Source organism: Aricia agestis, chromosome 14 (genome assembly GCF_905147365.1).
Source record: "Aricia agestis chromosome 14, ilAriAges1.1, whole genome shotgun sequence".
Classification (NCBI taxonomy): Eukaryota; Metazoa; Arthropoda; class Insecta; order Lepidoptera; family Lycaenidae; genus Aricia; species Aricia agestis.
Genome location: NC_056419.1, coordinates 13,861,688 through 13,887,763, shown reverse-complemented (window position 1 = coordinate 13,887,763; position 26,076 = coordinate 13,861,688). Strand labels below are relative to the sequence as shown.

The following is a 26,076-nucleotide window of genomic DNA, read 5'->3' as shown; positions in this document are numbered from 1 at the left end:
CTTATTAACAGTTGATTACTTGTTTTCGTTTTGCAGGAAAATGTGAAACTCGAAATTTAACTCGAATATAAAATATTAAGGGGCGATTTCACCAAAGAAATGGAACGCGTTCAAAGCACTCTGAACCGGTTCAAAACGTATAAACGCGATTATAACATCGAAATGCATTTCACCAGTATAAACTGAACGCGTTCACAGCAAATCCGAGTTTTATCTTCTGAACGCCCAAAGTCTGAAGTTTAACCTCATTTAAAAACCCGTTCAAGTCCTGTCATGGTGGAACGAAAAACATGGACAAAATAAATGTCAAGATGACAGTTTTGACACATGCGTTTGTTAGTTTAATGGGGAGGCTTACGCCAAAAGAAGAAGAAGATGTATTGTTTCTTGCTATTTTGTAGTTAAATTAACGTGAAAAGGCTTTAAAATGATGAAAACATGTAAAATAATCGCGTGACGTCACGTAAACTTAGATTTAATAATCGCGATCAAAAGAAGTTTGTGAAATTCAATCGAAACAAAACGAGATTTACGTCGCAGCATGAACGCGTTCAATGGGAACTAAGTTTTATAAAACTAAGTTTTATGTGTGTTTGGTGAAATCCCACCTTAATCATAATATTATCGAATATTAAATTATATAAATTACAACTGTGCATGTGTATTACTCTGTGAATCTATGTGACGGCTTAACTACTTTTTCTGCATAATGATTACATGTAGTCTGTCTTTATAATCAAAGGTCCTCTAAGCTTTTTTAGTCGTTCTGCAATAGACGCTTGTAGGAATTGATTTGTTTCATGATTGTTACAACATACGCTTAAAAGACAATAAAGTTTGTAAAATTTAATGTTTTGTTATTTAGATCCGTATTTATAAAACGCTCTTAGAATGTTATGTTCAAGGTAATTTTTTACTTTTTAAGTAACATATCGCGCTTAAGTTTTGTTTTATAACCCAGGGACTGTTGGCCAGGCGAATGTCTTTTCAAAATCAACTAATATTATTAGAGAAATCGAATGTGACTACATACTAAGGAATTAACTAGTTTAAACAAATATTTGCTATTAAAACTTATAATTAACATAGAGAATGGCTTACCAGGCGACGATTTTATCTAACGTCCGAGGCGCGTAGTTCACTAGAAGACTTATAAAATTGGTGTAGATAGTAAACAATACACTCGCACAAATTTCACACTGACTACTTTACGTTTATTTATATAAATGTTTCGCACTAATAGAAAATTTTACTCAAGCACATTTTCAAAAATTTTCAGGGGACTGATGAAATTTGAGGACTGCATTCATGATTTTTTCACTCAGTTGGAATCAACGAAATTTAACAATATTTGTTACAAAACTTGTAATTTGGAAAAAAGACGTGCCATTGGAAAAAAAACTTAATCCTACTAATAATATTATAAAGGCGAAAGTTTGTTTGGATGTGTGGCGGTACCCACAAATCGCCTAACATTCCTGCATCGCGCTATCGAAGTTTTCTGAGCGCGTCGGTATATACATATACGACAGCTGAAATGTATCACGTGGGCTTCGGCCTGACCGAGCATAACACCTCGCTCGGTCGGAAGATCTTCCTTTAGCGTCGCCACGCATTATCCCACAGATGTATAGATGCATGAATGTATAGATGTATGGATGTTTGTTACTCTTTCACGCAAAAACTACTGAACGGATTTTAATGAAACTTTACAATAATATAGCTTAAACATCAGAATAGGCTACAATTTTAACCGACTTTCAAAATGGGGGAGGTGTTATGTACGTTTTCTTATGTTCAACGATTACTCCGTCGATTGTTAACCGATTTTCAAAATTTTTCTTTTGGGTATCATCATAAATGGGCATTTTCAAAAAAATGTGTACCCCTGGTTTTTACCTTGTCCCTTGACTTCGCTACAGATTATTTGTAAAAAATTACATACTAACATTTTGTAATTTTAATGTAGGAGCATAAACAAGTTTTCTTTTATTAAAATACATTCACGTTTGTATATAATTTTATTTAGTATGAGATTTATAAGGGTTTTTAAGTACCGAAACCTATTAAATTCACCTGTCCCCTTCCCAGAAGTTGTAACAAAATCTTTAATAACTATTTTTTTTCTTAAAGTAAGTTACTTAAAAAACATATGTTAGATTCTTAAATACTTAATGTATCAATTGAATGTCTTGTTATTGAAAAATCTAACATAATTTAACTACAAATTAATTAAAATTATAATCATGAAAAAACAACCCGGCCGGAATGTTCGGTTTAGTGACCGTTTTTTTTAGTTTTATAAACATACTACAAAAATATTTTCGGCACTAAATGATAGCACTATATTTCATTGTACATCGAGAAACTTCAATTTAAATTTAGTAGTTAAAAATCTGCTACAAGACGCGGACGCAGGTTGGATGGTTCTTCAGGAACGGTTTATTTGTTCAGATAAGTGACCATATTTTGTAAGCATTATTATACTTTCTCCAACTGTTTTTACTGTTGACACGTTGCAAAATTAGTTTAGTATTTAGTATAAAAAATGAAATTGTGATAACTATTATCGGTTATTTACAAACACTTTAAAAGTAAAAGAAAGTAATATTACGTGACTTCCGACTTGTGACTTTTCGTATGGTCACATATAATGGAACGGACAAGTCACAACAGGCGGAAAGCATAAGGCTTAGTTCACATTTTAAATTAATTATTTTTTTATTCACAGATTTTATTAAGAAAATTGGAGATTTTTAAACTGGTACGATTAACGTACAAATATATTTTTTATTACTTATGTGTTAAGGTGACGCCGCGTTAAAGTAAAAAACCGTTTTGGATATGTTTTAGATTGCTAGTTTTCTATGAAAGGCCGGCCCGGCCTCTCACAGAAAACAAGCAATGGAACAGCAAAAAATGGAAAGGGCGTAAGCGACAAAATAGTTTTGTCGCGTAATTTAAAAACCATAAATACATTTCATATAAGCTATGGGCAAATTAAAGTGTATGCTTGAACCAATCCATGTACATTTTTGGAAGCTTAAATCACTCTCCTCTGTAGGGAAAAATAGGAATCCTTTTTTTTTACACAGGTCTATTTGATTGATTATTCTGTGTTATAAAAGTTGACCAATCGTGTTATGCTATGGGTAAATCAAAGACAAAGACATGATAAATACTGCCAATGAACTTTAATTTCTTAGCTTTAGTTATTGCTGAGAAAAATCGATATCGCTACAGCCAAATCATAAAGGCGTCGACTTTACTTAACAATAACAAATATACTATTTAAAATTTAAGTACCTAAAAGTTTTATGTTTTTTAAAAATTTTGATTTTATTTCCACTACTTTTCTATCAGTAAAGTTGAAAATCATTTTGTGTCGTTGATATTTGCAGATTTATAATAACTAGACATCAGATTATATGCATTTGCATACTTGCATATGCAAATGCATATAATGTCACTTTTTAGGCGATAGTGCATATTTTGGCAATTTTTCGTTGATAGTGCATATTTCGGTAGTTTAACTTCCATGGGCATTAAGATTGCAATCGGAAAATGTTGGTAGAAAATTATTATTGGCGTATAATAAATAAATAAAAAGTCTTTATTTCAAGAAATTAAAAATCCTGGATTTTATGAAATTATAAAAATTGGCGCTTTTATTAATGTCACTACCGGAAAAGTCTTCAAAAAAATAATAAATTTTAATATTAAGTGACTTTTGATTGTGCATATTTTGTGCATATTTCGACCATTTTTCGTGCATATTTGCATGGATATTTCGGCACTTTGATCGTGCATATAATCCGATGTCATTAATAACTTAGGAATTCGTAGACATGTGAACACATCTTTATGATTATGAGATGTTCGTCCCTCTAATTATTGAAGTTAAATCTATGAAATCAAAGAATTTTTTACTTTTATAAGTAGTGCAACAATAAAAATGTTTAAATAAAAGGTTTTTGTGTTATAAAAACTCCTTTAAATATGTTAAATATTACTTACTCATGTAAAAAAATGAAAAATAACGTAGTGGTTGGGTCACATAGTCACACTATGGATTAAAAATAATTGCTACTCTTGTTGATCCTTGAAATTATCTAAATTTTTTTTAATAAACAATTAAATATGCATTTCACTAGATTAAATTAACGAAGAAATCCATTTATTGCTGTATTTTTTTGTATTAAATTATATTTTACATTTAGTCGCACAACGGAATCTGTTTCGTCGAAAATTCGATTTTGTTTCAATAATATCAGAATAATATAACGTTTTCAGCGTTCTTTTTAACTTATTCCATTAGTTCAATATTTTTCCTTGTATATGACATTCAAAAAAAGGTAAATAAATGACCTTAAAAAATATAGACATATTTTTGCAAGGGTACACGTTTTTTTGAAAATGCCCAAATATAGGGTATCATCCCAATTCGGTATTATATTCACAAAAGTGGTGATCTGATGAAGGATCCATAAGAAAACGAGGGAACTCCTCAAAAATTATAGGGAAACATGTGGTGACTTCGGTTTCGTGAGAAGTATTCTAAGCATATGCTACCAACAAGTAAGATTTTGTACCGAGGTATACCTGGTATACCGTGGTTCGGAAGGTGCTGAGAGAACTCCTGATTCTTTATAGATACAAGTTTGGGAGTTTCGGCGTTGTTTTAAGAACGGAAAGCATATGCTCCTATGCAAATTACATTCATCATCAACATCATCATCATCATCACTACCATATTATACCATGTTATTGGTAAGTACTTTTCATAGTCTTTTAGATCGAGACTCGAGTTTGTCAAGCGATAATTTAAAAAAATCTATACCTACCTAATATTATAAACCTGAAGAGTATGTTTGCTTGAACGGAATCGGAGGAACTACAGATCCGATTTAAAAACTTATTTCAGTGTTAGATAGCTCATTTATCGAGTAAGAACTAAGACTATAGGCTAAGACTAATACGACCGAAGAAACTCAGGAAAATGTGGGAAAAACGGGGGAAATATTAGAAATTACGAACTACTGGAGCAATTTTTATGGCAATATTTGGCACAGATATAGAGTAGACCAAGTGAAGGGAGTAGGGACATAAGAGCTATTTTTATGGGAAAATGTACGGTTTCCGTAAAATTCCTAATTTACGCGGGCGAAGCCGCGCGGGACATCTAGTAACTTTATAAGCCGTAGCGTGTCAAGTACAAATAATGCTACGTCGCTATTTTTTACAAAAAAGTATTAAATATTGACATAATAATTATTAATTTTATAGCGGAAACAGTTTCTCATTTAGACGACTAGAAATACCAACAAAGGTAATATTATTTAGGACATTAAATAGTAGATCAAAATAAAACAAAAAGTCATATAAAACTTGATATATTCGTACTTATTTAATAATTAATCATTTTCGTTTAACTTAACTAAGATTAATATAAATTACAGGTTAATTACCTACAGACTACAGTTAGTGTATGATACAGTAAGGCACCGATATAAATACATTGGCACATACACCCGTTAACAAGAAATTTTGAAAAAAAAAAAAAAACGAGTGTGGGTAATTGAGAAAAAATAATAAAATAAGTACTTATTATTTTAGACAACCGAGGGTAAAAATATTAGTAGATAATCGTTAATTTGCTTATCTATTTCATAAAAAAAGCTGCTGCCTGCTACATTTTTGCGCTGACATTCGGTTATCACTCGGATATCACACATTTTACCGAATAAAAGGAAAAAAATATTTTGCCAATTTTGCGGGTATTTAGATATTATGGTGTCTTCGTGCCACTTACAACTAAACTTAAACACAAACACAAAATGTGCGCAATATGTCTTTTGTACAATTTTCGGCATTTCTCATTCATGTCAATATAAAATTATTATTATAGTACTTAATATATTCAAAACAATACGTATAATTATGTATTATGTAGTCTTATATTAATCTTAAAGTTTTGGTCATACCAAAAATTCTATACTGTCTTAAGTCTGCGTGGTTAATACAAATCAATGCCTTATCGTGGCCCTATCCAAATTCTTAATTTGCCATTGTCAAAATAAGGTAACATTATTACACGTATTTGTTAAAAAAAAAACATGTTTATTACGTAAAGAAACGTATTGCTGTCAAATGAAGTGAAAAATGAAACATTATTATATTTTGGACCACAAATCATAATTCATAACTCATTTATACCTGGTTTCTCAGAATTTTTAACAGCAGTTTTATGAACGAGCGCTTATGATTGGCTGACGTCAAAATCAACCAATCAACAAGGCCCTTAAATAGATAAACTCCTGTCAAAAATCTTCAAAAACATTAAGGGACATCTCAAAATACATTAGCATTTTTCAACGCAGTCGCGGCATCTGCCATGATTTTCGCCGAAGATCTCACCAAAAACGTCAAATGTAACAACTCAAAAGTACTCAATTGGACCCTCGTTCTCACCAAACCATGTAGTACGGTAGCCCTTTCTAGGTCCAGCCATCTTTGCAGGGATAGTTCCCTTTCGGAGTCACCAACGGCATCCAAAGGACCCCAAAGCATGAACTCTAGAGCTGATTTAGCACGGTTAAGGGAGATAGCGCGTTCTTCCTGCAAGATGTCGCGTAGAAGCGCCGCCAGGGGCGCTGCGGGCAGGAGCGTGTGAGTCGCCTTTAACGCGCACGCGCAGAGAGATTTCAGCTCCTCTGATTTGTTTATTTCGTCGGTTATCCTGAAAAAAAGTATTTATTATTAATAATGCGTTATCAAAATATGGGCTATTGTAAAATCGGCTAAGCGCTACGTCTCAATAAGTTTGAACAAACATCCATCCATACATAAACATAACTAGCTATTTGACCGAGCTTTGCTCGTATATAAAATGTCATTTTATTCGTGTTTTATTGAATACCCAATAAAACACGAATAAAATGACATTTTCTAAAAATAATTCCTAGCTAGATCGATTTATCGCCCCCGAAACCCCCTATATACTAAATTTCATGAAAATCGTTGGAGCCGATTCCGAGATTCCAATTATAAATATATACCTATATATATATATACAAGAATTGCTCGTTTAAAGATATAAGATATATTCGACATTTGCCTATCAAAATCATTCGCTATTCCTCTGCTTTTTATTCAGCTGTCGGGTAAACTAAAATTATCGGCCTAAACTTGGTACTACTAATATATATTCTGTGCCTAAACCAAGCTTAGGGGCTACTTAAGGGGCTCTTAATATTAGCCGTGGTCAGTGCTCGATGGAAAGACCGGACAACATAATATTATTATTGTGATTTGAGTCCCGTTTATTTAAAGTAAATTTTAACTTTTCATTATAGACTAGAATAGATTTTCATTTTAAACAAAAGTAAAATATAAATTTATTTTTCTTTGTGTTAAAACTTAACAACCTTTTTTCAGTACGTTAACCTTTCAGTCCTTGCAATTGAAAGTAACAAAGGATATTGTTCTCTTTGTTGTTTAGCAAAGTAACAAAGAGTTATTTTCTTTGTTACTTTTAATTGGTTTCATGACAACTCAGTTACTTCCTATATTGATTCTGAACTCTGCTTTGGACTACTATATCCTTCAGACCTTGTTGACTACAGAGCTCAAACCAATGTATTGATAGCTCATAATAATTATTTTCAAATTTTAATCCGAGATACATGTAGCACAGATTAATTACTTAATAATTATATTGTATGTATTTAGTAAAGTTATGGTATTTTATTTAACCTCGAGCCAGTGTGTAGAATAAGTCTACTACAGCTGGCATTGTTCTTAACAGAAAGGATTGGTTATTCTACGTTCATAGCTGGTAAAATACTTGTCTCATTCGTTGAAAGAGTTAAGTTGCCTAATAATTGGCCAAGTGCGAGTTGAACTCGCGCACGAAGGGTTCCGTACCATTATAGAACAAAAATAGGAAAAAATGTGTTTTTTGTATGGGAACATCCGTTAATTATTTATTTTATTTAAATTTTATTATTTTAAAGTATAAACACAATTGAATATTTTGTGAATATTTTAGGTGCCTATCTATTGCCATCATTTATATTGAGCAAAAAATGGCAAAAAAAGTCACGTTTGTTGTATGAGAGCCTTAAATATTTAATTTATTTAACGGAAACGGAACTACGTAATCTGTGAAAATTTCATCTCTCTAGCTGTTACAGCCTGGTGACAGACGGACGGACAGACAGACATCGATGTCTTAGTAATAGGGTCCCGTTTTTACCTTTTGGGTACGGAACCCTAAAAATTGGCCAAGGCTACAAAAGCTACATATAAGCACCGGATGAAAAGGGGCGCCGAAGGCAAATAATAGGGGCGGGCGCCAATTTTTTCAGAACTACCATCACCCTGGGCGCTGGTATTGCTAAAACCGGCTCTGCAGATAGAGTATGAGTACATTGAGTACATCTGTCAGATAAGTGGTGGATAGCCTCTCCGGCTTATCAGGAAGTGGTGAAACAGGCCCTAAAACTTACCCCTGCAATATACACAGTCGTCCGTAACAATTCGTCTTCGGTGACCCAAGAGACATTCTCTCGTCGGTTTGTACCGGCGGGGTTGTGTCCTTCAGAACTATGAACGACGTCAGTGACTCCGGTATCTCTTCTACCCCACGGGCTTGAAGACACTTCAACCCGTTGATGAGTTGCAGCATCATGAATATGGCCTCGTGGGTCGTTTCCGCAGTGTGGTCGGACAGGGTTTCGCCGTAGGATTGGATTGTGTCGACTTGTGCCTGCGCCAGAACTACGATGGTTGCTGGAAGATAAATATAAAGGGGTTAAAATATGAGTAAGAAAAGAAGAAGTTTGTACAATGCCTTGTATAAATGTACAGAGAAAAAGAGAGCAGTGTAAACCTTTAAGATTCAGAGCATAACAGTGCCGAAGACCATCTTTATGGTAGACCATCTTTATGGTAGACCGTCCGAAATAGTCGCGAACGTTGGAGTGATTTCAGGTGATTCAAAGTAAAACTTGTCTTTGTGTTGAGCGTTAGACATGGCTTATACCCACTTCTTTTGTCATCAACACTTCTAGATATTATATTGTGCTCTGAATCGTAAACTATTCTGCTTCTATTATATTATTATTCTTCTATTCTTTTCAATGGAACTTAGGATTGGTTTCATTTCGAAAAAATAAACTCCAGGTAAACGTATTCCGGTGGAATAAATTTTATTTACTTACATTAAAAATGCGCTTTTCTAGAAACATCACTAGCTAGAAGTGAGAATTCCGATACAAGCAAAAATAGGTCATACAAACCAAGGCCTAGTCTAGACTATGTTGTAACATACTATGTATTCAAAGCGCGTTAGACATGATTAGCGCTTAAGAAACACTAGATACTCTTAGTAGTAGCATGTTACTACATACAACGTAATAGTGTAGTAATTATGTAGTAACTGTCACAGCTACGACTATTATTATTAGTTAATTAGCGTAATAACCGTATTCAATCTGATCAGAGTTATCGTATGTAAGTGATTATGCCGGTGGAATAAAGGTTAAATAATACAGGGTGTCACAAAAATAAGTGATAATACTTTAGGGTGTGTACATGTTCCTTGTACAGAGTTCACTGTGAAAGTAGCAGCGCTGAAAGACAAACATTTTTTTTTACTTTTGTATGGGCAAGGGCGCGAGCGTCACGAGTTTCTCCATACAAAAGTGAAAAAAAAATTGTAGTCTTACAGCGCTGCTACTTTCACAGTGAACTCTCTACAAGGAACACGTACACACCCTAAAGTATTATCACTTATTTTTGTTACACACTGTATATTACAACAAAACTTATATTCTGCAGGAAATTCCCCTAATGATTGATTATCGTAGTATACTGTATAGAAGCACCTAATACAAAAGACTCATCTTTACTTTTAGTATGAATGTCAGATTGTGTCTGTTTGTCTGTAACGTCTGTACTTTTTCACGCTCAAACTGCTAAACTGATTTGAATTAAAGATAATATTATGGAGATACTTTGATTCCCGGGTCCCTTACCTATCCCAAGAAATGTTTTTTTTAAAGCATTAATTTTTTGTCACAAACTAACGCACTTGTAACTTCTTTCTACAGTAAATTTTCTACAAAAATCTCACCTTGAACCAAATCCTCTCCTTCTTCCCCAAACTGCGCTAACGGTACCAGGTCACAGAACTCCGTTATGGCGTTCAGACTTAGCGTCTGGGGCTGGACCGACTGGCAGACGATCTGCGAAGCCATCTGCTCCTTGTACAGCATTAGGGTGACGTGGACTGGACCCTGGCTGGAGTTCCACGTCGCTGGATAGAAGAACCTCTTGCCGGCTGCGGTGGTCTTGTTCTGTACGGTGAAGTCTGACCAGCGGAGGTTGGTGCACGCTTTGAGACCTCGGAGCGAAGCTTGCATAGTTGCGCTCTGTTGTACCTGGAATTTTTGATGACGTTGAAGTACTTAACAAAGTCTAAAAACATTTATGCAAAAAATTATTATATTCATAGCTTAACGAAAACCTTCTCCGTTTTTTGAAGTTAAAAAATGGGAGACTTAGCAGAAAACTTGACATTGGCACGATAATTTTGCTCTTTCATTAATCATTAACAACGTTCAACAAACAACATTCAGAATGCATTATCTGGTATCATATAATAGGGTGCAGACTGCAACGGTGCTTTATTGGTATTTGAGCCGATTGGCCTCTATAAATTTAAGGACGACGAAAGTTTAATCGCTTTGTCTTTAGAATGTTTACCATTAGGCACCAAAACAACGTTTATTATCATGTGATTTTATCGGATAATTAACTTTGTAATGTGCAGTTTTATTGCAAAATCGACGTAATAACATAAAAACATGTTCTGTACGCTATAACAAATAGCTTTAACTAGAAGTGCAATAGCCTTTAACAAATAGGTTTAACCGATTATGTGAACACCGAAAAACGAGTTTTTGGACCATTATCTACTAACAATCTACACATAACTCATACGATACCTGTTCCAAAACCTGTGCGAGCGCTTCGTGGTTCGCTATCACGACTGCCCCATAATTATCCTCCAAATTCCTGTGAACCACGCTTCGTCCTTTCCTTATTCTCAATTTGTTTGTCGTATTCTTCATTTCCTGCTGATAATCTTCGTTTGTACTCATATTGTCACTAGAATTGTAGAAGCTGTATGGAGAATAGATCTCTGATTCCGTCTCGCTTCCACAGTACGGTAACGACGTCCGGAAGTTGTATTTCGGGAATTCTGTTGTCTCTTTCCTGTCTTTGTCCTCTCTTTCTTTGATCCCGGCATCGCATTCCGGGGAACTGGATCTAGCGTGGTGCACGTATTCATAATCGCTGTCACTGTTTTTGGCTGAATCACAGTTTTCGTCGTACTTTGTGTTGTTGTATACGTCGTCGTAGTTGTTAATTACTGTGTCATTCGTCGCCTGGACCAACTCTTGGGGCTCGTCCTCATCTTTTTCGTCGTCTAAAGGTGTTCTGCGCTTTAGAAGCTCCATCTGTGTCTCACGTTCCCTCATACTGGCGGTCCTTTCGGGTTTTCTCGGTGCTAACGCTGACCGAATTTCTCCTGGAAAACAAATGTATCATAGAGAAATCATAGCTGACTAACATGACCGATTTCGTTTATGAAACGTGTTCTATTTTTATGATGATTCATTTAAAAATCGAATTTACTTTGAATATTATAATATCAATTCAAATGTACTGCTAGTTTCGTAAGCACAATACCATACATAGAATATTCTAACTATACGCGCTTTATCACTCTTGCTACTATTATCAATTAATTTAAAATATTTAAATTACCGTAGCCTTCGAAGATAGAAGACAATTAAATGCCGCATGCAGCCTATATACCTGGCGTTGTGTAAAGTAATTTTAAAACAGTTTTTAGGAAATTTTACGGCTTTATTTTAATATTAGTCGCAATAACCTCAAATATGACCTCAATGCAAGGTTTCGTTTAATAAGCACGTTCGTAATCGTAAATAACTAGTGTGATGTACCGTAACTATTTCGCAATTTAACCCACTTTATATTTTCTTTTTGTGACCAAATTTCACTTTTCTTCATCTTGTTTGCTGTTAATATTTTGTTATTTATGTTATGTAAATACAGATGTTACAATTTCTAAACTTGTTATTTATTTTTGTGATATATTAATTTGCAACGTAGTTTTTATTCTAGAGACTATGATTTTAATGTTTTACTTTTCACGTTATTGATCATTTTATCTCTACAATATATTTTTTATTTCACTTACCCAGATTGGCATAAATGGTGTCTTCCTGCTTTGGGTTCGCCGTCCACGCTTGTTGTTTCTGTTTCTTCTGCAGGGTGACTGATTTTGGAGGGGGTGGCCTCGCAGGTTTTGGGACGAGATGGGTTTTGTTCTCCTCACTCGACAGTCTCGGGGGTGGGGGAGGTTTCACTGCTCGGGGGGTTTGGGGTTCCTCAGTGGAACTCGTTCCACTGTATATCGATACGTCATCGTGACTCAGTCTCCGGGTACTCTGTGACACTTCACAGCTATTAGATTTAACAACCTCAACGCTGGATCCGTTTATGTCCAATGGGTGAATAATGACAAGCCGCGGTTTGGGCTTGGGTGTTATGTCGTAGATTTCCTCGGGCTTGACCGCCATTTTCGTTAGGTTGGCCACACTCAGTTCCTTTTTATCTAAGTCTTTTGATGAACCTATGCGAAGTAGCTTTTTGATGGAGAATTTTAGTTTGCCCTTCCTTTTCTCGTCCAAAAGTAGATTGTCGTGGGACAGGGATATGTTTCGTCTGGGCGCTGGTTCAGGAACATCTTGTCTGGTGTCGTCGTCTGTTGATTTTGACTTTGGTATGGTTGATATCCCCGCTCTCTCCCGCTTTTCCATTTCTCGGACTACCGGTGAATCTGATTTAGCAAAGGTGTTCGGGTTTCTTTGGTACAAGCTGTTAGAGAATTCTTCGGTTGGTGACAAAGGTGGCGTGGGGGCTTTTCTTTTGTACAAACTGCTCAACGATGTGTCACTGTCCTGTTTCGTTAGCACTGGTTTTGCGTAATAGATTGATTCAGATTGGACCTCAAGCATTTCGGTCTTCTTCTGCTCATGCATATAATGTATTTCTTCCTCTTTAGTTGTTGTGTGCATAACTTGCTGCGTCATCTTCTTTGCTTTAATCACCGGTTTCGCCGGCAGTTTTGGCTTTTCGGGTGGGATGGGTTTGGAAGGCATTATGTCTGTAATTATTCCATGTAAGAATGACGGCCTTGGATCCATTGGTGGTACTGGACTACTTGGTAATGCAGGTGCCTCAGAAACGTCATCAGGATCAGCTCTGCCATCTGGTTCACCAGCCAACTCTCTACTGGTATCGGCAGAGAATAAGGCATCAGATTGTTTAGGTATGACTGAAGGTAAGTCCATAATAGGACTTTGGAATGTGGAGTATCCGCTTAAAGATTGACCATCTACTTTTCTAGATTGTCCGATAGGTGATAATTTTATATTTTTATCAGTTTCATTGAATACTTTTATTTTGACAGTCTCTTCATTTTTATGGGTTTCAGAGAAGTGACCACTATCATCATTATCAGAATCAGTTCGTCCACTAAAGCTTTCATCGTCTGAGGTAAAGGAATTGTTGGTGGTCGAATTTAATGTGTCTACTGCAGAATCGATACTCGTATTTTCGATGTTGATTTTACAAAATTTAAATTCAGATCTGCTAAGATTCACTTTTGGTCTCTCCTGGGTTTTTATTAAAGGTGATTTTCTCACAAGACCATTTTTCTTTGTTTCAGTTGTTTCTTTTTTGTCGAAATCATCTTGCATACTTTCTTTTACTTTGCCTTCAACAACCATCGGTTTCTTGTTACCGTTAACTAGATTCAGATCTGTGTTACCCCCCATTCTGTTTTGTTGCAATGTTTCAGATATTTCTTCAAGTAGTGACTTCTCTGTACACAATATACCGTCCGCTTTTCCACCTTCAGAGGTTATAAGCGTTTCCGATTCTTTTATATAGTTAGTAAGTATAATGTTGGTTTTGTAACCGTGCGTTGCTTCTAAAGGCTGATCGCCAATGTTGATAACGGCGGGTTTTCGTGTGTGCGTCTTGACAGAAGGCCCCTTGTTTTCTGAACCGAAAGGAGTTACCGAAACCATAAGCGTTTTCTTCTTCCCATCGGAATCAGTCTGCACTCTACCCAGCAGTAACGAAGTGTAAGGTTTCGGTATCGTCTCACCGAGAAGATTAGCTTTTACAGTGTTAAAGTCTGTGTTAGTTTTAGTTATTTTATGAAGCTCTCTCTCTTCCTCTGTGTCGGGGAAGATGTCATCATCGTCGTTGTCTTCGGACACCTCGAATTCTTCTCCATCCGACCAATCGTCGCCTCCATAACCGATGACACTGCAGACCTCCTCGGGGAACCTGACGTTTCGTTTGCCGTTCTTCTTGGGGCAGACTTTGAGGATTCCTTGCGGGGATTTCTTGAAGTAGGTGCTTCGGTTTTGGAAGGGCGTCGACATGTACTTGCCGTCTGGCACCGTTTTCTCCTGCTTGACGTGCTCCTCTCTGGCTTTGAAGCAGTTGGAGCAGAAGTCCTTCTTCCACGCGTTCTGCACGAAGCTGTGGCAGACCGGCGACATCTTGCTCTTCGTGTATCTTCGGTTGATCACATAACTAGCATTCTGGAAAGAGAAGAAAAACAAAAATTAATTTATAATTTATAAGTCAAATATATTTATACATAGATCCCTATAAATCCTAATAATGGAGATTTAATTTTGTTCAACAATTTGTAAATTAGAATTATGTAAAGATCCTGATATTAATAGACGCAGAACAAGAACAGTTTTGAATTAATTTTGAAGAATGATTTGCAATGGCAAATCATTAAATATGCAGGAGAAATACTCCTGCATAATAAGGAGAAATGCAACATATCTATGCTAGAGGACAATATATTATTATGTAAAATGTAATGCAAATCTCTAATTTTGATTTGCATAACAGATAAATTATCACTAGATATTTAAGCTAAGAATTTAGAAAGTGTCCATGCAAACACGTAGTCACGTAAAGAACATATACAATAGTTGAACCCAAGTTCATAACAGTAATCCATAGTTCAATAACTCAGTTTAACTGTTAAACTGTCGTGATGTAAACCAATTGTTAAACTCTACGGTTGAGTATAATTGGCGTTACATAAGTTGAGGAATTTGACTGCGCTAAAATTGTTGTTGGTAATTCGCTTCGTGCCTTCGTCGCTTCATTCAGTTGCGTCGCGTCAAGTATAAATTTAAAATTGTGGCAATAAAGATGCAGAGATGTTATTGGTGTGGACTCTGGTTGATTCTTTCTTCAGGTACATCATTTACTTAAGTCGAGGAATTTGAATGCGCTACAATAATTGTTATTGGCTTCGTCGATTTATTCTTCAGTTGCGTCAAGTGCAGAGCTTTAAAGTAGTGGCTTAGATAAAGAGCCACAATGTTAACAAATGTTGGCTTTATTTCTGTGTAGACTTAACGAGCTATAAGATCGTCTATGTAATAAGTATCGATATCCATACTAATATTTAAATGCGGCTTGTTGACCTTTCTGTATGTTACTTCTCCGTGCTCAAATATGGTATAGATATACTTTGAGAACGGAGATATTTGAATGTGGGCAATGACTAATGACATAAACTATAGAAGAGCTTTATTCGCAGAAAAAGAACGGTACGGTCCATGATGAGTTACTCCTATGCAAAGTTGGGAGCAACATTTAGTATGATGAGATGAGAGCGCTACTAGGTTTTCCGAAATTTTTTGATATTTCACTTTTAATTGATGCCATCATTTTAAATCGAAGGACTTGTCAAAAATCTGTGACTACTATTTAAAAAAATTTGAGTACTAAAGTCTTACTTTACCAATTCTACGTATTGTACATAACAATATCCGTAAATTTAAACTTTCTTGAATATATCAATACATTATGTAACATTTGCACAATTTATCACATATATTAGCATACGTAACATACGTGCCGAACACAAAAACTCCGACATACATGATCTAACATATAGTGAAAGTATTGATCATTATGAATAACGATTTTAATATTGATTTCATATTACCCCTCTCTGTATAATAATTATCTCAATATGATTATCATTGTATTATTTTTTTCGATTTTACAGATATTATAATGGCGAGAAAGTCTGCATGTCTGATGAAGAAGTCTTCACGATTGAACCGCTGATCCGATTTCGCTAAAAATTGATATTGAGATATATACCGTCCCAGAAAATGACGTAGGACGGATTTTATCACGACAAAATGTGCGATACATGGATTTTTTCGTGAACAAAGTTGCGACGACATCTAGTTAAAAAAATATAAAGAAGAATAATATAGTAACTGCAAGTTATATTTATAGATCCATACGTCCATCCGTCTGTTCTTCTTCTTTGAATATTCTAAGCATTTCAATAATCTTAAGTTTTATATTTTTATGTTTAGATGCATCATTTAGAGATGCCGATTAAAAGATCAAAAAACTAAATGCTTGTCACTAAATGTAGTTTATTATTGTAATTGGGGTAACCCGTTTTATTTAACTTTAATAAAAAAAAAATTATCAAAAAACTATCTGTATCGGCTTTAAATCGTTTATTAACTAAGTGCTTCCCAAATGTTAGTTGATATCTAAGATCATAATATCAACATTCAACTAACCGTAAACCTATTAGACTTTAGAGTATGAACTTTTGAGTTTAAGAGCCTAGCGGTCAACATAAAGTCATACTAATATTACAACATCAACGTCAACATAGTCAGTATTGCATTTCAATATATGCTTATAATAGCATTGGCCTCCTTGCCTATAAGGCTATGCAAAGGCTATATTCCCATAAAACGCGCTACCGTTACAGCAGACTTTCTCCAAGCTACAATATTCATGTACAACACCATGCACCGTCTATACATTACATACAACTGATACAATAAGGGGATGTCCATAAATTACGGGAGTTTTTGGCGATTTTTTGGTTTCGCCTACTGCAATTACGTCTACGATTACTTACACTGATAGTACTTACAGTAATTCATCAGTGAAAATGTCGTTATAAAAAAACTACGCTTAATTATCTACGCAAATTGTGCTCAATAGAATTATGTGAGTTTTTGTGCACCCACAGCCCACTCCCCCTAAATACATTGCGTTATTTGTGGAGGCCCCATAAATACAACTCATACAATATGTTACAACTTTCATACAATGCATACAATAACATACTTGAAGGTGAAAATTATCCTGTCATCAGTATTTTGCAGATTATATAAGAGAAACTTTCGACTGACTCGACACCGTGACTTGTTGACAAGTTAAGCCGCTTGTTGACCACAGCTACGATTAAACTGCACAGTTCGGCTGCAGAACACATTTTAGATGATAGTTTTTTTTTAAATAATAAATAAAAAAAAATGTTTTATTTCTGAGTAAATTTGAATCAAATTTTTTCAGAATGTCTACCTGATGCCTACCACCGGTTCGGGAACTACCCCGGCGAGAAGAACCGGCGTAAGAAACTCGCACGGGTTCCACTTTTTACCAAAAAAGTGAGAGAAAAATTATTCTTTTAAAATAAAGTTTACAATTTTGTAACTTAATATTATATACAATGTCAACATACATATTTTTGCTTTAATCATCAGGAAATTTTTATAAAATCAAGATTTCAAAACTCAGGATAGGCAAGGCCTTGGTGCGCGAGTCCGACTCGCACTTGGCCAATTTTTTTAATGTCAATCAATTTTTAATATTATATGATATATACTTATAAGGAAATAGCGGTATCTACTTCACATATTGACTGCAAAATTGCAGAAAAAAGAAAACCTTACAATTCTAAGCTTGAGCTCAAATTACAAGTCCTTCCGGCCAACGCCCCTTTTAAATAAATTATGCAATTATTCTTATTATGGTTATTTATTACGTTACATAATTCGAAAGCAGTGAAATTATAAACGCTTAAGTATTTGTCAACAATATTTATTATTATAAAACGATTATGTAAAAGAGTTGTAACTTGTAAGTAAACTTCCAAGGTTTTTGCCGAAAGTGAAGGCTGTGTGAGTTATAAAATTACTGCCGTGGGAGAGCCATACTTCGGCACGAATGGGCCGGCTCGACCGGAGAAATACCACGGGCTCACAGAAAACCGGCGTGAAACAGTGGTTTACCGGAGGCCCAATCCCCTACCCTATTCCCTTCCCTGTCCTCCCCTATTCCCTTCCATTCCCATCCCTACCCTCTCCTATTACCCTATTCCCTCTTAAAAGGTCGGCAACGCACTTGCAGCTCTTCTGATGCTGCGAGTTTCCATGGGCGACGGAAGTTGCTTTCCTTCAGGTAACCCGTTTGCTCGTTTGCCCCCTTATTTCATTAAAAAAAATTACTTAATGAAGATGTTATCTTTAGTTATATTCTAGAAACCTGCATTAAACAGGATATATATTTTTTAGTTTCATAGTACTTTCGTTTAGAGAAACAACACAGGCTCCTGGCTCTGTCAAATTCATTATTATTTATTACAATCATGTAGGTACTCAGATTTCCTATCACATACATGAGGCACTTATGTGTCCATTGCCTAATAATTTTTGTACACACGTAGGTATGCTTTACGCTTGTAGTAGTGAGAAAATATGAAAAAATCTTAAACTCTTGATAGAAGTTCAGGACCTGGGGCCGTACCACGAAACCGTTTTGAGACTCAAACAATCGTACGAGAATGCCGCGTCCTACTCTAACAAACGAGAAATAACGTTGTTAGAGCGGGACGCGGCATTCTCAGCCCATTGTTTGAGTCTCAAAACGGTTTCGTAGCAGGCCTACTGATTGAAAGTTCGTAAGAAAATTCTTAGAGGAAATAATGTCCTCTCTTTCTACCGCCGTTTGTTTTGACTTCTGTCGGCACTCCCGGAGTGCAACCGAACTCTTTGTGCTACGTACTTTGTGTACATTATGTACAAGTGTGCCAATGATTTCAGCTGTTAGTAATACGGTCAAGAACATATTGTGTAGTGTACATAGATGTAAAGGATGTATTGATTACACTCTCATTATCATCGGTAAAGTCAGTAGATGGTGTAATTTGTAAAAACTTTTAGAGTATATTTTCTTACGGCCGTTCCCAATATTTGATCTATCTCTGGTTTTGCTCTGCTAGAGATAGGAATAGCTCAAAATTGACATAAAATGTATGTCTCTAATGTCTAATGTTAGATCAAGATAGAAGCGCCATGTCGCTCGAATTTGTATGAACACGAGCGTATGGCGCTTCTATCTTGATCTATCTCTGTGGTTTGTACGATAGTCGGCCAACTTTAAATTGTAAGTCTGCGGGGACCCTAAGAATATTTTTCATAGAAATTTTTGAAAACCGTTACAGCGGCAACAGAAAAAGAAAGAATTTAAGAAGTCTACCTATCGCCGTTCTTGAGACACAGCCTGGAGAAAGACAGACAGATAGACGGACAGACAGCGAATATCTTATTAATAGGGTTCTAGCTGTTTTTATCCTTTGGGTGCGGAACTCTAAAAATAAGTTGATTTATATAACTTTTTATGTCTCTATATTTATACATGAGGTCAGAGCCCGGGATTATAATATCAAGATTCCATTTTCGGCATTTAGTACATTACATCATCGTTTTGCATATTATCTTTATCTGAATTAATTAATAACACAAATGGGCGTGAAGCTATAGAAATTATATTTGAATAATAAAGTTATTATAATTACATTTGTTCGATTATAACGCCTCCGTGGTTTATTTAGAGCTTGGTTTTTGTCTCGGAGGTCGTGGGTTCGATTTTTGCATTATACGAGTACTTTCCATGTTTTTTGCAATTTGGAATTGGCAAGAATGACGATTCATGCGCCCTCTAGGGCATAAAATAGTTTGTCCTTCACATGACATGATCTCTCTCCAGTCGATCATCTGTCCTACTGGGTTGTGGAAAAAAGGAAAAGGGATTGCTTCTGTGTACTGTACACACACGTAGACAGTATAAGTGTACCTACTCCTGCATTTTATTGGCCAGGCCGGCACGCCAGGCCAAGTGCCAATATAACTTCTGTCACCGGTGGTGGAATTATTAATTATGATAAGTCCGCAAAGGAAGTCCGCTAAGAGAAAAAATAAAAGTTAGTACAATTAAATTTATATTAGATTTTTATATTAGATAATAATCTAATATGAAATGCTGTTATAAGATATAGCTACTATGCAATAGAAATGTGGACCTCAAAAATGAATTTTACAACAAACATTTATAGAAGAATTTTCAAAAAGTAACTTTTACTAAAGAGTTATTAAATTAAGTAGGTATATGAAGTTTAACTATTACTTAAAGTCCAGTTACAAACGACTAGTAATCGATAGTGAGCAATCCAGTCAATAGTCTGAATCAGTAATCGCCATGGCGACAGTGACTAATACTGTTTTTCTCTCTACAAGGATTACTAATGTACTAATCCGTATACTTTGTAGCTATAGGTAAATACTAATTTTAAAGAGAAAAAGTTTGTTTGCATTGAATAGGTTCAAACTACCGGGCCAATTTTGATGATGCGTAGACATGGAGGAGACAACAGTAAGGGACATAGGAACACAGAAAATGAACTACCTACTACAGAGGGATATGGTATTTTATCGAAATTAGTATAGCTATGATCTGAATCATGATAAGGTAAATTCTAAACGTAAACAAAGAATTCGTAGCATTTCAGCTCTTGTTAGAGCTGAAATGCTACGAATTCAAAATTTTACGTATAAACCGCTCTATATACATTGGTACTATCGGAGCAACTATTAATAATTCATAGGCAGATGGCGGACCTACCTAATTTGGTCTGATTCTGTAAAAATTACGATAGCTGGATATAATCCGACCAAATAGATCGTTCGGACGTAAATATATGCCATGTGCAATTTATTATTATTTATATAAAATTAAATAAATTTGTCTGATGGTATATTAATTTTGACGAGTTTTCTCAAAGTGAATCTTGATCCATCGGGAAAATCGTTAGATCCTATACGTCAATAAATTAAGTAAGTAAAGATATTTTGAAATAAGATTTTCTTTTCTACATACAGAGTTTAATACTTTTCTTACATACCATTGCATCGCCTACACATACGTTATCTAGCACACTCTTCCATATAATTAAGATATTATTGTACATAGGACAGCGATTCAGGTTACTTTCGCCTCGTTAAATATATAGAACCTGTTGGGAATCGTATATAAAAACTTAGCGAGTAGCGAGATAAGAAAGCTTCAAGACGAATAAGGCGCGTCATATGTGTACGCGGTCTGAGGCAGAAGCGATAAGCGATTTTGTTTGACAATAAAAAGACGCGATTAAAGTTTTTGATCACATTATAAATTATAATGGATGTAGGTAACGTGGATCTATAGATGGCAGAACATTTCAAGTAAGTAGGTAACAATTTTTATAATAAAACATTTTAATAATAAATAGAATATCCATGACAAGCATACAACACGTTAGTTTCGTATTGACTTTGTTTTCTAAGGAGTTATTAGAAAATAACTGTAATTAATAACCAGTAAGTGTTACTTACTTACAATCTTCATGCATAAATGATAAATCCATATTATATTGCGTGGGAACCTTTAATTTTGTGGCTATTAAAATCCTGTCATATCCTGTCATCGTAAATCTATTCACCTCTGCACCACCTCTTATTCTGATAAGTGAACGAGTCGCTTTTTATTACTTTACTAATTTATAGTGAAACAGACATGTATGGTTACTTTATTTATTATATTAGTACCTGGATGACCGAGCTTTGCTCGGTATAGCAAACACGTTCATTGACTTCGTGTTACTTAACAACGCCATCTGCTGGAATAGCTTTAGCTGTTGTTGTGTCGTTAAAGCAATTAGTTGCTCACAAAATAGTATTATTATTCGCCAATAGATGGCAAGAAAAGTCATATTTTTCAGTTTATCGATTATCGATAAAACACGAATAAAAAGACATTTTCTAAAAATGATTCCCAGCTAGATCGATTTATTGCCCCAGAAACGATTTTCATGAAATTTAGTATATAGGGGATATACTAAATTTCATGAAAATCGTTGGAGCCGATTCCGAGATTCCAATTATAAATATAATATATTATATACAAGAATTGTTCGTTTAAAGATATTAGAATGGATTATTACGCGGAAATAATATTATATTATGTACTATTTCTCAGACATACATAAGGGCAGCAGTAGGAAACACAAAAATGCGTGTTTAAGGTTTGTGTAATTACAATAACACGAATTCAAAGGTCAGCATATAAGAACAATAGAAATACTCATAGCATCACACTATTATCGCTTATGTTAGTCATTATTCTTATTTTATGACTCCTAAAATAATATATATTTTGAAGATAATTTTCTGGGCACTTTTCACTTGCTCCTAAAATATTACCACTAACTAGCCAATATCGAATCTTTATTAGATAGCTTTTATATTGTATCACCAAGTCACGCCAGGTTTTGTTTGTTTGGCCTTCACTGATCATAAATTCAGATCGCTTCCCGCTAATTCTAACGTTTTATATCGCTCCGCTTATGCACTCAACCTCTACCAAAAATCGCTCCGCTCATGCACCCATACCTAAACCGCTCCGCCCATGTATCTCATAAAAATACTGGATAAGGTCGCTTTTCACATACTTTCCCGTTGACTATGTAGTTTTCCTTCTCAGTAAACAAGGTGTGGACATGGAATTTTCTCGCTATAAATATCCTACAACTTTCCGCGTTGGTTCAACTTGTTACTTGATTACAAAGAGAGGGATCTAACTATATAGAAACGTTTACTGATATTTGTATTTCGCGCAAGAATTGTACATTTTACCGGCTTAAGTATCTAACTGCCTATGTTAACCAAAACCGGTCTACACGGAAACGCGATAAATCGGTTTAAGTTTATAATGACTGATAGATAAAATACATAGAGTTTCGGATGTGTGACAAAAACGCACCAATTATAGTGATATAAATTATAATGTATAATATTATGGCACTTGCCATGCTGTATGTCAATCACATACAATATGATTTCCAAATTTTCTGTCATAAATAGAAAAATTCAAGGCTCTTAGGTGACTTTGACTGCTTGCACAATGGACGGATCAACAGTGTACTTTCAGAGCCGTTGTCTCCAGAGGCAATCAAATTATATTATTATTTGGATCTGTCCCTTATGTAGGGAACACTGTGTTCACCTATGAGGCTGACATTGACACTGAGTGTTAAAAGCCTCTGTAAAATAAAAAAGATAAAAAAAAAGAAAAATCAAGTTGACCAAATATCCAGGTCAAACGGCATCATCATGAAAATCAGGTTCATAAAGCAGTAGCCTGTTAACATAAAACCATACAATATTGCCATAAATATCTAATTCTAAATCAGCTCAAGTTTTAAGGCGCGACACGACCTACGCATGACTTTTGTCGGCCTTAGTCATCATTCATGAATCATTATTATGTAATTGCACCTGTAGTTGCAACTTAAATTATAAGTATGATTTATCACTATAGTGGGTGAGGTCTCAATAAAGTTATAGACACCCATACACGAGTATAAAAAGTTTTGAAACCTTTTTAAACACCGTAGAATTATTGGTAAGGGGCATGAACTAAGAACATAAATTATCATATTATTATATTCGTTCCAGCGATAGAACTAGTTTAGAACAGTCTATGAAATCTTAATATATATAAAAATAAGTCGGGTTTTCCTTCCTGACGCTATAACTCCAGAACGCACGAACTGATTTCCACGGTTTTGCATTCGTTGGAAAGGTTTCGGTCTCCGTGAGAAAAAAAAATCAGAAAAAACTTCAAGAGACAAGCTGGAAAACAGAGAAAATCATTTTATGGCATTGTTTTGCCGGGACAGCTAGTGGGTAATAAAAATTTAAAGACGATTAAAAAAGCAAAGAAAGTCACATGGAAATTTATTATATCCAGAATTAATGGAATTTTTTCTAAAGCCTCGTGTGAAATTTTCTATAACAATAAGTAATAATATAAAGACACGGAAGCACACATAATAATGTTAATTAAAGCATGGCTTTCCAATAATATGTATATCTATAATGTATACTAGATCATGTTATATAAATATGTAGTTGGATTGAAAATGTATCTGTCCCAGGTATATTATAATATATTTTTTTATTAGTGTTCTCTAGGTTTAATTAATAGAATACAGATTCTTTAAAACACAACAATCATTAAGTACTAAGAACTGTGGCTTGGCTCTGTTATCCATACTTTTTGTAGGTTTAGCCCTAGTAAATTGTTTTTAAAAATACAATCCATACAATTGATATGACCAATACAGTGACGCCGCGTTAAAGTAAAAAATCGTTTTGGATATGTTTTAGATCACTATATGGAACAGCAAGAAATGGAAAAGGCGTAAGCGACAGAATGGTTTTTGTCACGTAATTTAAAAATCATAAATATATTTCATATTATAAGCTATGGGCAAATTATAGTGTATGCTTGAACTAATCTATGTACAAATTTTGGAAGCTTAAATCACTCTCCTCTGTTGGCAAAATTAGAATCCCTGTTTTTATAGAGGTCTTTTTGATTAATTATTCTGTGTTATAAAAGTTGACCAATCGTGTCGTGTAATGTGTGTTGTCGTGTAATCGGGTAATTCAAAGATAAGGACATCATGAATACTGACAATGAACTTTAATTTCTTGGCTTTAGTCATTGTTGAGAAAAATCGATATCGCTGCAGCCAAATTATCAAGGCGTCACCTTAAGTCTATGATTGAGAGGTCTAATAAAGGGCTCTATTGGAAGGGTCAAACATTGCGAATATGAATAGCTTAACCTTCAATTAGGTGTTTGTGATCCCCTCACATCTGCTGACCAGCTGTGTTATTTACATTATTATTATTACCACTGAATACTACATAAAGGATAGTGGACACGAGGCAGTTAAAAACCAATTTATTTAATAAACTAAAAAGTAAAAAATAATAAACGAAAAAATAAATACCAAAGTACCTAAATAATAATTGAAATCCATCTTTAACATTTGATTTTGGAATAGATGGATATCTCTCTATATTTTTTTTATAATAAGACTAGATGTCCCGCGCGGCTTCGCCCGCGTAAATTAGGAATTTCACAGAAACCGTACATTTTCGAATAAAAATAGCTATAAATACTGTTTTCACGTGGTCTACTCTATATAAGTGTCAAATATTGCTCCAGTAGTTCGTGAGATAAACCCAAGTTCTAATATTTTCCCCGTTTTTACCACATTTTCCTGAGTTTCTTCGGTCGTATTAGTCTTAGCGTGATAATATAATATAATATAGCCTTACTCGACAAATGAGATATCTAACACTGAAATAAGTTTTTAAATCGGACCTGTAGTTCCAGAGATTAGCGCATTCAAGCAAACATACTCTTCAGATTTATAATATTAAGTATAGATTTTTTTAAATTATCGCTTGACAAACTCGAGCCTCGATCTAAAAGACTATGAAAAGGCTCATAATCATGGGACGATGCATGGTATAATATTATGGTAGTGATGATGATGATGATGAATGTAATTTGCATAGTAGCATATGCTTTCCGTTCTTAAAACAACGCCGAAACTCCCAAACTTGTATCTATAAAGAATCAGGAGTTCTCTCAGCACCTTCTGAACCAGGGTATACCAGGTAAACCTCGGTGCAAAATCTTACTTGTTTGTAGCATATGCTTAGAATACTTCTCACGAAACCGAAGTCACCACATGTTTCCCCATAAATTTTGAGGAGTTCCCTCGATTACTTACGGATCCTTCATCAGATCACCACTTTTGTGAATATAATACCAAATTGGGATGATACCCTTTATACCAAAAGAAAAATTTTTAAAATCGGTTAACAAACGGCGGAGTAATCGTTGAACATAGGAAAACGAACAAAA

General features: G+C 34.9%; 1 protein-coding gene across 4 annotated transcripts in view; it reads right to left on the bottom strand.

Moving 5' to 3' along the window:
* Nucleotides 1-6,152: 6,152 nt before the first annotated feature.
* Nucleotides 6,153-26,076, bottom strand: part of LOC121733867 — a 100,288-nt gene continuing 80,364 nt past the window's right edge. For all 4 annotated transcript variants that reach the window (XM_042124255.1, XM_042124256.1, XM_042124258.1 and 1 more), the window contains exons 2-6: nucleotides 12,296-14,717; nucleotides 11,013-11,599; nucleotides 10,139-10,445; nucleotides 8,511-8,793; nucleotides 6,153-6,739 (exon numbers count right to left, since the gene is read on the bottom strand). In XM_042124255.1, the coding sequence (XP_041980189.1) occupies nucleotides 6,352-6,739; nucleotides 8,511-8,793; nucleotides 10,139-10,445; nucleotides 11,013-11,599; nucleotides 12,296-14,717 (3,987 nt within the window). In that variant the 3' untranslated portion in view covers nucleotides 6,153-6,351. The remainder of the gene's footprint in view (nucleotides 6,740-8,510; nucleotides 8,794-10,138; nucleotides 10,446-11,012; nucleotides 11,600-12,295; nucleotides 14,718-26,076) is intronic.